Source organism: Sinocyclocheilus anshuiensis, unplaced genomic scaffold (genome assembly GCF_001515605.1).
Source record: "Sinocyclocheilus anshuiensis isolate Anshui unplaced genomic scaffold, SAMN03320099.WGS_v1.1 scaffold121, whole genome shotgun sequence".
Classification (NCBI taxonomy): domain Eukaryota; kingdom Metazoa; phylum Chordata; class Actinopteri; order Cypriniformes; family Cyprinidae; genus Sinocyclocheilus; species Sinocyclocheilus anshuiensis.
In genome coordinates, this window is record NW_015539856.1 from 776515 (window position 1) to 790697 (window position 14183).

The 14183-nt window shown below is 35.3% G+C and overlaps 1 protein-coding gene across 1 annotated transcript; it reads right to left on the minus strand.

Moving 5' to 3' along the window:
- Positions 1-200: 200 nt before the first annotated feature.
- Positions 201-13930, minus strand: LOC107684844 (SET and MYND domain-containing protein 5-like). Its single transcript, XM_016481218.1, has 14 exons — positions 13776-13930; positions 13358-13466; positions 12057-12196; positions 7609-7676; positions 7482-7551; positions 7060-7164; positions 6883-6934; positions 6472-6533; positions 4989-5059; positions 4778-4884; positions 4478-4534; positions 4203-4297; positions 2783-2853; positions 201-929 (listed from the first exon to the last, which is right to left on the minus strand). Exons 1-14 carry the CDS (start codon positions 13866-13868, stop codon positions 806-808), a joined length of 1224 nt encoding a protein of 407 aa, XP_016336704.1. The 5' UTR covers positions 13869-13930; the 3' UTR covers positions 201-805.
- Positions 13931-14183: the final 253 nt, after the last annotated feature.

Below are 14183 nucleotides of genomic sequence, written 5' to 3' on the forward strand. Positions count from 1 at the left end.
TGGATTGAGAAAAGTGCTACACAAATAAAAACCACCGATGCACACTTTTTGAAATAGTGTTATTCTCGCTATTGCATATAACTACTGTTATTATTGCCATAACCTAAATATTGCCAAGATTTCAGAAAGGCTACAGCAATAGCCTAAATCAATGTCCAACTATTTATTTGGATATAAATTGATTTATTTTTTCTCTGCCCGTGTGACCCAAGTGACGTCAGCTGAAAAGAAAAATCGTTTGAAAGGTGGATCAAATCTTTGCATACATAAGATTATAAAGAGAAGTTATGTGTATAGAATAAGTAAACAGGGTCAGTTTTGATTTCTGGTTGATTTACAGTCACTTTAAAGTAACATGAACACTTCTCTTGATCCGCTGACTGTACAGTTTCTCCTGTTCATGTGCAATTCATGTTCTTTTGAAAGGTTATTGTATAATATAACCCATTAGTGCACAAACAGATCGTGTTTCATGCTTGGTCACAGTTTTTGTTTGGAGCTACTTGCTTTATCGAGCACATCATGGGGTCAAAACCAAAAAATGTTTAACCGATCCTGCACATGAAACCAGTGTCCTCTTGCATCCTATGAGACATTGCATGGTAGAAATCATGACAAAGAAGCACATGATAAAAACAGCACACTTATATTTTGCATAGGCTTTGATATTAGGGTTATAACAGCCAGACTGTAAGTGTGATGTTGGTTTCTCAGCTGCTGTAGATATTAGGCCCTTCGATGGGGTCAGGATCACATCGGAAAGGTCCACAGACAAACAGGTCTGAGCCGAGAAACCGGAGTGAAATCACACATCGGTCATTTCATCCTCCGTTTCGCCTTCAGCTTCCTCCTCATCCTCGGATGTCATATCTGCATCATCCATCTGGGACATGCACTTCTGACAGGAACAGACGAATAAGTAATTCTCCCTGAAAATGAGAGGGACGAAATGATTCAGACACAAATCACTATTCTGTCACTATTTACTCACACTCATGTCTTTACAAAACCGCATTAGCGTATATGTGACCCTGGAGCACAAAAGCAGTCTGAAGTCGCTGGGGTATATTTGTAGCAATAGCCAACAATACATTGTATGGGTCAAAATTATAGATTTTTCATTTATGCCAAAAATCATTAGGATATTAAGTAAAGATCATGTTCCATGAAGATATTTTGTAAATTTCATACCATAAATATATCAAAACGTAATTTTTGATTAGTAATATGCATTGCTAAGAACTTAATTTGGATAACTTTAAAGGCGATTTTCTCAATATTTAGATTTTTTTGCACCCTCAGATTCCAGATTTTCAAATAATTGTATCTCAGCCAAATATTGTCCTATCCTAACAAACCATACATCAATGGAAAGATTATTTATTCAGCTTTCAGATGATGCATAAATCTCAATTTCATAAAACTGACCCACATGACTGGTTTTGTGCTCCAAGGTCACATATGTTCAGTCAAACACGCATAAAAATGAAAGTGAGAATTGCTACGCTGCTCTTTTTTCCCCCAAGTCTTCTGAAGTCATACAACAGTTTGTGAAAGGAAAACTAGACGAGTAATAAGTAGCTACTGTCCCTCTCTGTCTAAATGCTTTAATAGTTGTTCTTTTGCCCTTTCAGGAACAAGAACTGTAAAGATTCTTCGAAAATAAAATAACCAAACAAACAGTGCTGGGTAGATCACTTGTATATTGTAATCGGTTACTGATTCCAAATTACATTAAAAAAATTGTAGTTAGTAACGTAATCCATTACATTACACATTTTAGGTAATATAATTAGATTACTATTTGATTACTTCTGACCTACCTCATTAATCACACTGATTTAAATAGGATAAGCAATACCTTATTGATATAAAAATACATAGAGAATGAAAATATTCCATTCATTGTTATTCACAACATGAAGTGCATTAAACATTACATTACGTCAAAGTCTCCCAAACTGGGGTTCATGAAGAAACGAGTTTAATGAAAAGCTAATGGTTAATTAAATCATAAACATTGTAAAATTGAAATAAGTCATTTTAAAACAACAACAATCAAAATAAAGAACTTACTAAAAAAGATTAAATATTTTATTTGTTCACCTGCATGTCATTATGTTAATATGTGTTTAACCGGAGTCAGAGAAATGTGAACATGTAACTGTGTTAAATAATTAACGTGTTGCCTTAAAATCTCAGGGGGACTTGTTTGATTACGAGTATTTTAAAGTTTATATATAGAGTATATAATCAAATTAAAAGTACTTAATTTTTTTGAATCTGATTATGTAATCCAGATTACATGTAATCATTTACTACTCGGCACTGTAAGTAAATAAATAAAACTTATAAACATCCAAATAAAAGGGTTTGGATGCTGAATATAAAAAAAAAAGAAAAAAAAAAATCTTTCAGACTCAAGTGTTCGGTCCATTAGGGCTTCCGATCTACTCTTATTCTCTAACAAGTGAAGATAAACAATATCCATCAGATCCAAGGGGGGTCCGTCTCTGATCTCGACTTTTCAAGGTGAAGTCAGGCTTTACAGAGGAATAAAGTGAATATAGATTAAGTGGGGTTTCCGAGCAAACCCTCATTGGTCATCATAGCTGCTGCGATTGACAGGTAAGTGATCAATAGCGGAGCAGGGGCCCAGCAGCAAGCTAGCGGAGGGCCCCTGTGGTTATCCAGGCCCAGAGCTGCTGCCAGGGGACGAGGGCATTGATCTTCTCTGGAGGTAGACTCAGCTCTGCTTAAACAAGGGATTGCATTGGTTTACCTCAAGATCTTGTGCCGGCTATGACGACTCCTGTCTCGCTGGCAGCAGTCCAGGTAGCTGATACAGATCTCCTGCAGAGAGGAGGAGAGAAATACATGGGACAATCAGCACTGAAGCAGTTATATGATGAATTGGGGGAATTAAGTTATACAGAAATAATCAGAAAAGGCTTTCCAACGGTTTTCCGTTTTATAAATTGGCCAGAATCGTGAAAGCAATCTGTGGGTCTGACAGCCTTCCTAATGTTTGTCAGTGGTCTTACTGATTTCCAACGCAAAGTATAACATTTTTCTCAGTAAAGTCAGTAAACATTTCATTTTTCCAGATGCTCGCTAACTAGTTCGGTCACTTGCAGACCACAGTTGAAATCATTATTCATACAATTCATTTATTCCTGTCCTTTCTGACAGACCTTCACACACAATCACTGTATAGAAATACACTCGTGTTGTTTCTGAAAGAAGTCCCTTATGCATTTAAAAATACAGTAAAAACTGTAAAATTGTGAAATATTGCTACAATTCAAAATTTCTAAGTGAATATCTTAAAATGTAATTTATTTCTGTGATGCAAAGCTGAATTTTCAGCATAATTTCTCCAGTCTTCAGTGTCACATGATCTTCAGAAATCATTCTAATATGCTGATTTGCTGCTCAAGAAACATTTCTGATTATTATCAGTGTTGAAAACAGTCGTGCAGCTTCATATCTTTGTGAAAAATGTGATGCATTTAATTTTTTGGAATTCTCTGATGAATAGGAAGTTCAAAAGAACAGCATTTATTTGAAACAGAAATCTTTTGTAACGTTATAAACGCCTTTAATGATCACTTTAATGCATTCTCACTAAATAAAAGTATTACTTCCTTGAACTTTTGAATGGTGTATCTGCATTTGTGTCCAAAAAAATAAAAAAAAATTAAAATCACACCGGTTTTTAATGGCATTCCAACTTTTCTCCATTTAATTCTACTTCCTTGCAATTCCACATCCTGTTTGCTACCTCACCTCAAAACAAATTCAGGAACTGAAAAGGCTTTCTCAATTCAGTTCTCATTAACACACAACTCTGCAAAACATAATAGTAAATGGTCAATATGCAATAAATCTGGCATTAGATAACCTTACAAAAATGCATTACGCTCTCTTTGTTGTGAATTCGGAGCTGAAAGCTATTACGAATTCCCGATAAGTTGTCATCCACTGGCTAATATGATTCAGATAAACAAACCTATGAAATAAGTCTGTGTGATGTGAACAGCAGGCAGATGCTGGCCTTTTCAATCTATCCGACAAGCTGCCAAAACCGCTCCCATCTTCAGCCTCTAGACTGTGATTCCTACCGACAATGAAACACTCAAGGCTTTCGAAGGCATTACGAGCCCCAGCTTAGCATCTATTATCCAACATGCTCGTCTGACCTCTCCGGGGCTGATGTCGCTGAGGGCGCCGAGGTGGAGGAGGAAGTTGTTGTCGGGGAAAGACGCCTCTGCATTGGGAACGCAGCTGTGGTTACCTGTGCAACACAGGAAACCCTCATAAATCTTCACGTCTGTTTTTGCGGTGCAAGAGGACAGGCCTCATTTGTTAAGCTGACCTGATTTCCGCGACTCAAAGTCAACTTGCATGTAAAAATGAAAACATCACAGCTGTGCAAACTGAAAGACGTGCCAATACGCATGAAGACGGTTCTCACAAGAGCTCTGCAGCAGGAAAAGACCGGAGCCCTCGCAGTTGAGGAAATCGCCAGTTTCTGCAAAAGAAAAACAATCTATGAACGCCTTTCATCTCTGGTATTTATTTCACACTTTTGCACAAAACAATCATATTTTACACAGATCGAAGGCCGCCTAAGTGGTAAAATGTGTGTCTCTGTCTCAGCCGTGCTCGAGGAGCCAGATGTCGAACGCAGGCATGGATTCAATCGTGGCAGGTATACAGATCAATGTGTGAGGGGCCGAGCTCTATGAACAGGTGGGAGTCTGTGAAAAATGACCTGTGTCGATGTCCTTGTACAGCTGGTCGATGAAAGCGTCCAGTTGCTCCCTCTGCTGGCTGGGAAGCTCCAGCGCGTCGCACGCATGAACCCACTGACTCAGAGAACTACACACACACACACACACACACATCAGATCAGAGGAGTATTATTCCACTGCACACTCGTCTATGGTAAAATAAAGTGATTGTTTGCACTGAGCGGATATTACCTGGTGCCAATACCCTGACCATTGGTCCCAACAAGTGAAAATAGAGAGCGAAAACCGTCTGGGGTGAACCACTATAACAAAGAACAGACTCGTTTAACATTTAATCATTTAGCAGACGCTTTTATCCAAAGCGACTTACAAAATAAAAGCAATCAGACCAACAAGAGAGTAACAATATGTGACCCTGGAGCACAAAAATGCTCCAGAGTCACAAATATAAGTGCTGTGACAAGTCTCAGTTAGTCTATCACGGTGCACATAGCAAGACCAAAATAGAATAGAATAGGTAAGTGCTAGTATTAATTGGTCAGGTGATGGCGAAAAAGATGTGTCTTGAGATGTTTTTTGAAAAGGGCTAATGACTCAGCTGCTCGTTCCACCAGCTGGTTTTATTAATTTGTTTTCATTTACACTCTATTACACTCTTCAGGTGTCACATGGGTGAAAAGTAATTTTCTATATACTAGTATTTTAGTATTTAACCAGATTCAAGCCTACTTGACCAATTAACAGGTGTTAACTCCCCCTAGTGTCAGTTACCGGTATCAAACCTTGTCAATAAATTTGATCATTTTCTTTTTTTTTTTTCAGATATTGTATTGGAAGAAAATCTAAAATACCCTTTCAAATGTTGGGTTCAGTCAGTTTTTTTTTTGGTAACATTTTACAATAAGGTCCCATTAGTTAATGCATTAACTAACATTAACTAACAATCAGCAATACATGTGTTACTGTATTTATCAATCTTTGTTAACATTAGTTAATAAAAAATACCACTGTATAGTGTTAGTCCATGTCAGCTCAGGTCCATTAAATAATATAAAATATACAAAAAGATACAACTTTTGACCTTAATAATGTATTAGTAAATGCTGAAATGAACGAAGATGAATACATGCTTTAGAAGTATTTTTCATTGTTAGTTCATTTTAACTAATACAAATGGAACCTTATTGTAACATGTTACCGTTTTTTTTAAGAAATGAATTCTAAAAGTGACAGTAAAGAAATGTATTTGGTACAAATAAAAAAAACAAAGAAAAATGATATTCAAAGAATCCTGAAAAAAAAAAACAATGTCACATTTTTCACAAATACATTTTTTTTTTTTTTAAATATACAAAATAGGAAGTGTTTCTTGAGCAGCAAATCAGAATGATTTCTGAAGATCATGTGACACTGAAGTGCACAGTAATGATGCTGAAAATCAGCTTTGAAACACAGGAATCAAATACAGTTTAACATATAATCAAACAGAACATTTGTGTAATAACATTTCACAATATTATGTTTTTGCTATATTTTTGATCAAATAAATGCAACCTTGTTAAAAAACAAAAATGTTAAAATCTTACCAACTCAAATTTTTTAACAGTAATGCATGTTCATTCAACTTTCATATGACACTTTTGCTTATTAATGAAATCATTAAAGACAAAGTGTCAGTGATACAGAAAGACAGACAGATAAATGTGAGTCTGACCTGACTGAGACCATCCTCGTACAGCGCTGTAGTAAAGAGATCACGCAGCAAGGCCAGCTGGCCTTATATTATATATAAATATATAAACATACAATTTTTCTTAAATATATATACATGCGTGTGTGTTTATACATGCATAATAAATATACACAGTACACACACATATGTGACCCTGGACTACAAAACTAGTCCTAAGGGTCAATTTTTCAAAATCTGAAAGCTGAATAAATAAGCTTTCCATTGATGTATGTGCTGTAGTAAAGAGATCACGCAGCAAGGCCAGCTGGCCCTGAAATAAAAACAACACTGTCTTTTAGTGCACTTTTAAGATGTGAATCAATATTCTGCATAGTAGAAATCATTGATTTGTCACTACAGTAAGAATGAAGAGTGAAGGCAAAAACGATGGACCATCCTCGTACAGCGCTGTAGTAAAGAGATCACGCAGCAAGGCCAGCTGGCCCTGAAATAAAAACAACAGTCTTTTAGTGCACTTTTAAGATGTGAATCAATATTCTGCATAGTAGAAATCATTGATTTGTCACTACAGTAAGAATGAAGAGTGAAGGCAAAAACGATGGCATTTACCTGAAACTTCTCTCCCAACAATTTATGAACTATTTCCTCCTCTTCGTTTGCTGTACGGCTACAAAAATGAGAGAACAGCCTCTGCCAGCGTCCCTTATTTTGAGCCTGGAACAGCAACAAAACAAGCCGATACCAGTTACTTCACACTTACTGTACTTATGGAAGCCTGTTTCCACCACTGAATACAAAATAAAAAATGTCTCTCAATTCTGACTTCTTTTATCAGAATTGTGAGATATTCACTTGCAATTGCGAGTTATAAAGTCCAATTCTGAGTGAAAATGTACTATTTTCTTACAATTGTGGGTTTATATCTACATTTTTATTTCTATTCAATGGCAAAAACAAGCTTCCATACTTACTACAAAATTAATTTATGTAAACAATCCTCTTATTTAGACCAATAATAAACAGAAAATAACCTGCTTGATGGTGGCCACCATCCTTGCCATTATCATGATACTGGAAGTTTCCGGAGGGTAATGCACACTCCTGAATAATATGCAAAAATGAGTTTAACTCAAAAGCAGACTTCAATTAAGCATTTACTTCAAGGCCTTTGCACTAGCAGCCTTCAAACCCCAACAATCAAGCAACCGCAACACTTCTCCAGTGTTCTGCATAGAGAACAATTCACATCACGATTATAGTGACCAAAATGATCATGGTTATCAGTATTATCACGGTGTTATTAAAATGTGCTGCTGAAATCATTTCACCTAATGATCTTTACTTAATATCCTAATGATTTTTGGCATAAATGACAAATTCAATCATTTTGACCCACACATTGTATTGTTTGGCTATTGCTACAAATATACCCCAGCGACTTAAGACTGCTTTTGTGCTCCAGGGTCACATATATTATGCGCAACACTTCTCCAGTGTTCTGCATAGAGAACAATTCACATCACGATTATAGTGACCAAAATGATCATGGTTATCAGTATTATCACGGTGTTATTAAAATGTGCTGCTGAAATCATTTCACCTAACAACAAACACAATTAGCAGCACTATGCCCTTTTTGTTTAAATAAACATTAAAATAATAACATTAAACATGACAGTCAGATTTTAAATAAATAAACAATATTAGTTGGGCGACTCGGAAGATAACATTCTCTACTAATACATACTACATGATCAATTAAGATTTTGACTAAAAAAAAAGTTTTATAAAATGATATACCTCGCATTTAAGCCTTTAAATCGTTTTAAAGAAAAGAATGAATCAAAATGATCAATTATAGGCATTTTATCTGCTTCATCATGAACAGTTGTACAGAGGCTACCTTATTATCTGAAGTGTTCAGACTTTTAGAAAGCACATTATCTTGTTTTCCATCTACAGGTTAAGATTTGCAACTAAAATTTGGTCGCAACACAAACAGTAGACAGACTGAATGAAAACGTAACTCCACTGTCTGACAGCAGGTGGCGCTTATGGAAGAGCAGAAATAGAGCGGTTTCCACAGTAACCTCTGTAAACAAAGCAGCGCTGCGCTTATAAACCCTACTTTATCAGGCTTTACACAGAGGGAAGATGAAAAGCACATGTCAGCAGAACTTTTCTGCAGACAGTCAGTTCCCCCTTTATGTATTAATAAAAAATGTATTCATGCATTTATAATTGAATATATGATTTTTCTCAGCACTCTGCCTTCTGTCATATTTTCACACTAGACGAAACCTACAATGCATGTCGACTAACTTTCTATTTATCTCGCGTTTTTCAGATTGCAATAATACGGTTTTTAATGATCATTATTAGTGCTATAAAACAGAGCAAATAAAGTGTAATGTTATTAACAAAAACATTATTCTTCCACCAAACAATGTAGTTCCTCAGAATCACTTGTGGTTGCAACAAAGTGGTTGTCGAGCAACAGACAAACGTAAACAAAGGTGTATGTTTTTAGAGTAATTTACAACAGCTTTGCAAGTGGCTCAGCCAATCAGAATCAAGGACCGGAACTCTCCGTTTTATAAAGTTACTTTTTACATTCCAACCTTCAAAGTACATATTTTGCAGGTCATCGTGACTTAAGAACATCCTTGTGTTTTTTTTTTAAAGTTTTACATTAAAAACCCAATGAAATTGCTTTTCAGTGCACAATGTGATTGGTCAGAGTTATGCTCAGCTAAAGCAAAAAGTTTTAACCCTATAAAGCCTACAATATCATATCTGGTATTTATTATTTATTTATTCACTTTTTAACGCCATGTTAACATCAAGGCTATTTTCATGGCGATCTCTGAATAAATTATACAAGGTATACAATTAACAAAAGGTTCTAAAAGACATTTCAGATGTACACTAGACGAAAATTCTAAAATACATTCAGGTGATACATTTTTAAATAAATCAGTTAGACACACCTCTGAATAAAACCGTTGCCTATTTACATTAAAAACCGTACAATCCAATAAAATATGTTTCACAGTCATTTTATCATATCTGGTATCTTATCTTTAATATCAGCATATCTTAGCACTGAAGCTGGGGTCTGACACTCCTATAGAACCAGCTTTATCCATATATTACCCATATTCTGGATATGTATTCATTTATGCATTATCTTCATTTGTATTTAATTATATATCTGTTAATATATTACTGTGTTTCTGGTATTGTAATTTCCAAGGCCTCTAGATTATTATTAGTAATATTTACCGGACTGAAGCACATTTAGTTTACTTGATAATCTGTGCATGCATACATATTTTATATTAAAAAAACATGTTAAATTGCAACATCAAATTAACTATGCTCACCAGGCTTTTGAGGAACATTTCATGTACATCTCTGAATAATCATTGTATTGCACTGCATTATATGTTACCCCCACAATAAAAACTACAGAGCTTTGACCATCAAACTAAGCCTTTAAAAATGATCTTATTAAGACATATTACTTACTAAGAGATATAGAGCGACTACTGATATTTATATGCATTTTATGTAAGTAGCTGCTATAGCCTACTGTTATAAAGATTTCACTGATTTACATTACAAGCTATCAAAAATCTTACTTTTAGACCACATACGTAAATATCAGCATCTGCACCAAATTGCAGATTTTTGCTCAGTTTGGGCCTCTGAATAAAACTGAGGCGGTTTTATTTTTTTCTCCAATATGAGCTCCATAATCACACTATATCAAACTGTATGAGCCATAAAAGCCTGGCGTACAAACATGATACAAAACATGAAACACATCTACAAACTTTGTAATATTTTGTCTAGAGGTTCAAAAACAGTTCAATTAAAATAAAATAAAAACTTTTCTGACAATTATTTCATGTCAGGATTAACAGGGTTATTAATATCATAGTCTGTTTGTTTGTTCATAATGACAACATTTTCCATAAAAAAAACAACATTTTTAATTATTTTAATGTCTACAAGAGCAAGAATGTGCAGATTACATTCTGAACAACAGATATTAAGAGAAATGTTCATAATCGGTGTGGGGCTGTGTGATATGACGATATATAATGGATGGATGAAATAAAAAGTCTAGCCTTTCATATTATGCTTTATCGTTTATTTCGTGGTGTCGCAAAATACATTGTTTAGGGTAATAGTTTTTCATCATTTGGATGACTGCGATCTTTCCACGCCACCACGGGCCGTGAAGCGGAGACAGAAACAGGTGCAGAACGAGCAGCCAGGACAAAACAAGGAGCTCGTTTCTAAACGAGGGACTACATCTGTAGCATGGACATGCGTTTTTAAGCTGTTGAAACACAAACAACAGAGCTATATGTGTGCGCCGTCTCTGTTTCTGTGTGAGAGGAGCGCGCATTTTTTTGCACTTTATTGGCTTTGAAAGATTACATAAACACACTTATATGCGTCAGAATCCCCGTCTTTGCAAGTATCTTCATAAACACAGTGATTTAGGTCTTAAGAGAGAGTAAACAGCTGAAAAAGAAAACGCATATGTAACAATATATTGGATCCGGACTTCGGTCTTAAAGGGGAAGATGTCCAATATTCGTCCTGTCTGCCATTCATATTAATTAAACAACAGTGAGAGAAAATCTCTCGCTGCTCTTGACTAAATCACTTTTGTAACTTTAACTTTAAAAAATAATAATGATAATTTATATTTATATATATATATAGTATCTCACAGAAGTGAGTACACCCCTCACATTTTTGTAAATATTTTATTATATCTTTTCATGTGACAACACTGAAGAAATGACACTTTGCTACAATGTAAAGTAGTGAGTGTACAGCTTGTATAAAAGTGTAAATTTGCTGTCCCCTCAAAATAACTCAACACACAGCCATTAATGTCTAAACCGCTGGCCACAAAAGTGAGTACACCCCTAAGTGAAAATGTCCAAATTGGGCCCAAAGTGTCAATATTTTGTGTGGCCACCATTTTGTTCCCACCACCATGCTTGACCAATTTGATGCAGTGTGCGGTGTATGGTCTGAGCACTGACAGGCTGACCCCCCACCCCTTCAACCTCTGCAGCAATGCTGGCAGCACTCATACGTCTATTTCCCAAACACAACCTCTGGATATGACGCTGAGCATAATTAATTTACACAATGTATGTAGCGTTTCTTATTTATTGTAGTTTTTTGTCCTATTGCTTGCAATTAGTATCTTATCCTTATTTTATCACTGACTGTTTATCTTCAGTGAGCTTGAGGTTGTTTTTTTTTTATTTATTTTTTAGTCTTGTATTAGTTTGATATTGACATTGGTGACAAGGGATTATGAAAATTCTATGGTATCACAGATTTTAATATCATAAAAACCTTTTTAAAAGAAAAAAAAATAACTATATCGTGATATATATCGTTATCATGATATAAAATGACTCATATCGTGATATAAGATTTTGGTCACATCGCCCACCCCTAAATCAGTGTAGTCAATCAACAGCAGTAACCAGATTATGAAGTGACGGCTGAATCAAACACTAGATAACATCGAGACTAACAGAGGAACAGATTAAGCTCATGTGTACCTGACAGTGTGGACAGGCCTGGTGTCGATCCGGACGCACTTTACACAGCTCCGGCTGAGGCAGACCGAGAGCCGGCAGACCGCTCAAGCGCCTGGCGTTCTCCTCCGCTGTCTCCAGAGCACGCAGACAGTACTCGCACGCTGAACACGGGGAGAAGATGACATAAACACATCACACAATACATGTACAACTCAAATAAAAATGTTAAAGATTATGAAATGCATAATGTACACTGCCATTCAAAAGTTTGGGATCAGTATGATTTTTAATGTTTCGTATGCTCATCAAGGCTGTATTTATTTGATCAAAAATACAGAAAAAAACTATAATATTGTGAAATATTTTTGCAATTTAAAATAACAGTTTTCTATTTGAATATATTGTAAAATGTAATTTATTCCTGTGATCAAAGCTGAATTTTCATCAGCCATTACTCCAGTCTTCAGTGTCACATGATCCTTCAGAAATCATTCTGATGATTTATTAACAATATGCTGATTTATTATTAATGTTGGAAACGGTTGTGCTGCTTAATATTTTTTGGAAACCGTGATACTGAAGAAAAGCATTTAATAATTTAATAATAATTTATGCATTTAGCAGACGCTTTTATCCAAAGCGACTTACAGTGCATTCAGGCTATACATTTTTTATAAGCATTTATTCAAAATAGAAATATTTTCTAACAACACATGTCTATACTATCACTTTTTACCAATTTAACACATCCTTGCTGAGAAAATAACAATTTCTTTCTTTCAAAAACAAATAAATAAATAAATTACTTACCCCAATCTACAGATTACTGAATAAACGGTAGTGTGTATTGTTACAAAAGATTTATATTTTAAATAAATGCTGTTATTTTTACCTTCATATTCATCAAAGAATCCTGAAAAAAAGTATCGCAGTTTCCAACAAATATTAAGCAGCACAACTTTTCCAACATTTATTATAAATCAGCATATTAGAATGATTTCTGAAGGCTGGAGTAATGATACTGGAAACTCAGCTTTGATCACAGAAATAAATTACAGTTCAAAGTATATTAAAATCAAAAACTGTTATTTTAAATTGCATTAATATTTCATAATATTACTAGTTTTTTTCTGTATTTTTGATCACATAAATGCAGCTTTGAAAAAACATTAAAAACATTATAAATCCTACTGATCCCAAACTTTTGAAACAATTCTGGCATCCCAGGGTCTCCAAGTGACGCATAAATAAATAACATATTCTATTCTCACAAAGATATGATCAAGAACATCTGTATGAATGATAAGAATCTATGCACTCACCTCTGTATTTGTACAAGGCATTCCACAAGAACTGAGATGACACTAGAGGTTGCTCAATAAAAATGGTGCCACCCTTTTTTAAGGGTTTTTTCGCGAATAATCCTTTGCCCTGAGGAGAAATAATTCAATAATCATAAAATAATATATTAACGTTTGCTGTCTGAAGCGCGAGATGGGAGAAACCTATTTAAAGCTACACGTCCTTATACATGTCTCCACTTTAGAGAACATGCATGTGATTATTTGTCACAGTCTGCATATTCTGGATCGTCTACATTTCTTTGATCAGCAGGTTCTGGCATCAGATGAGAATAAGCCGGCTGATCTGATCTGGGAGGCTAAACCGCTAAATAACAACACTATATAACTACATTATATGAGGAGGACGCGTCTCTGTCATGGGTTAACTGTTGCACACCTTGACATTATCGATAAATCGGACCTCCACGCAATTACTGGCTTTGGCAGGATCCACGCAGCGAGAAAACATGTCATGTATGGGCGCCGCCATGTTGTATATTTACATATCAACCTTTAACCTCTCGGATTGACCAATAGTGTACATGGGATAAATCTGCTTTCTCTGCCAACGCTCGGCTGCGTAAAAAATATATTTATTCTGGAATGAAAATATCGGTGCTGTATGCTATAACCATAAATGCTACGCTGAGAATGTTTATTCTGGTAAAAACATAAAATGTGGCACCGGAATGCGGGGCAACTAGTGACGTCCGATTCGTGAATGAATCGTTCTTCTGAGTCGACTCTTTTGACTCGGGGGCAATTATTGAAAAGCAGAATTGTTACAAATTTAACATAACAGAAG

Excerpts from the sequence above, each read along its gene's own strand:
- LOC107684844 (XM_016481218.1), bottom strand. The coding sequence starts at position 13,868 with ATGGCGGCGCCCATACATGACATGTTTTCTCGCTGCGTGGATCCTGCC. Across the intron at positions 5,060-6,471 it reads ACGAGGATGGTCTCAGTCAG|TGGTTCACCCCAGACGGTTT; the intron begins GTCAGACTCACA and ends TCTTTGTTATAG. Across the intron at positions 4,535-4,777 it reads GTACAAGGACATCGACACAG|AAACTGGCGATTTCCTCAAC; the intron begins GTCATTTTTCAC and ends TTTCTTTTGCAG.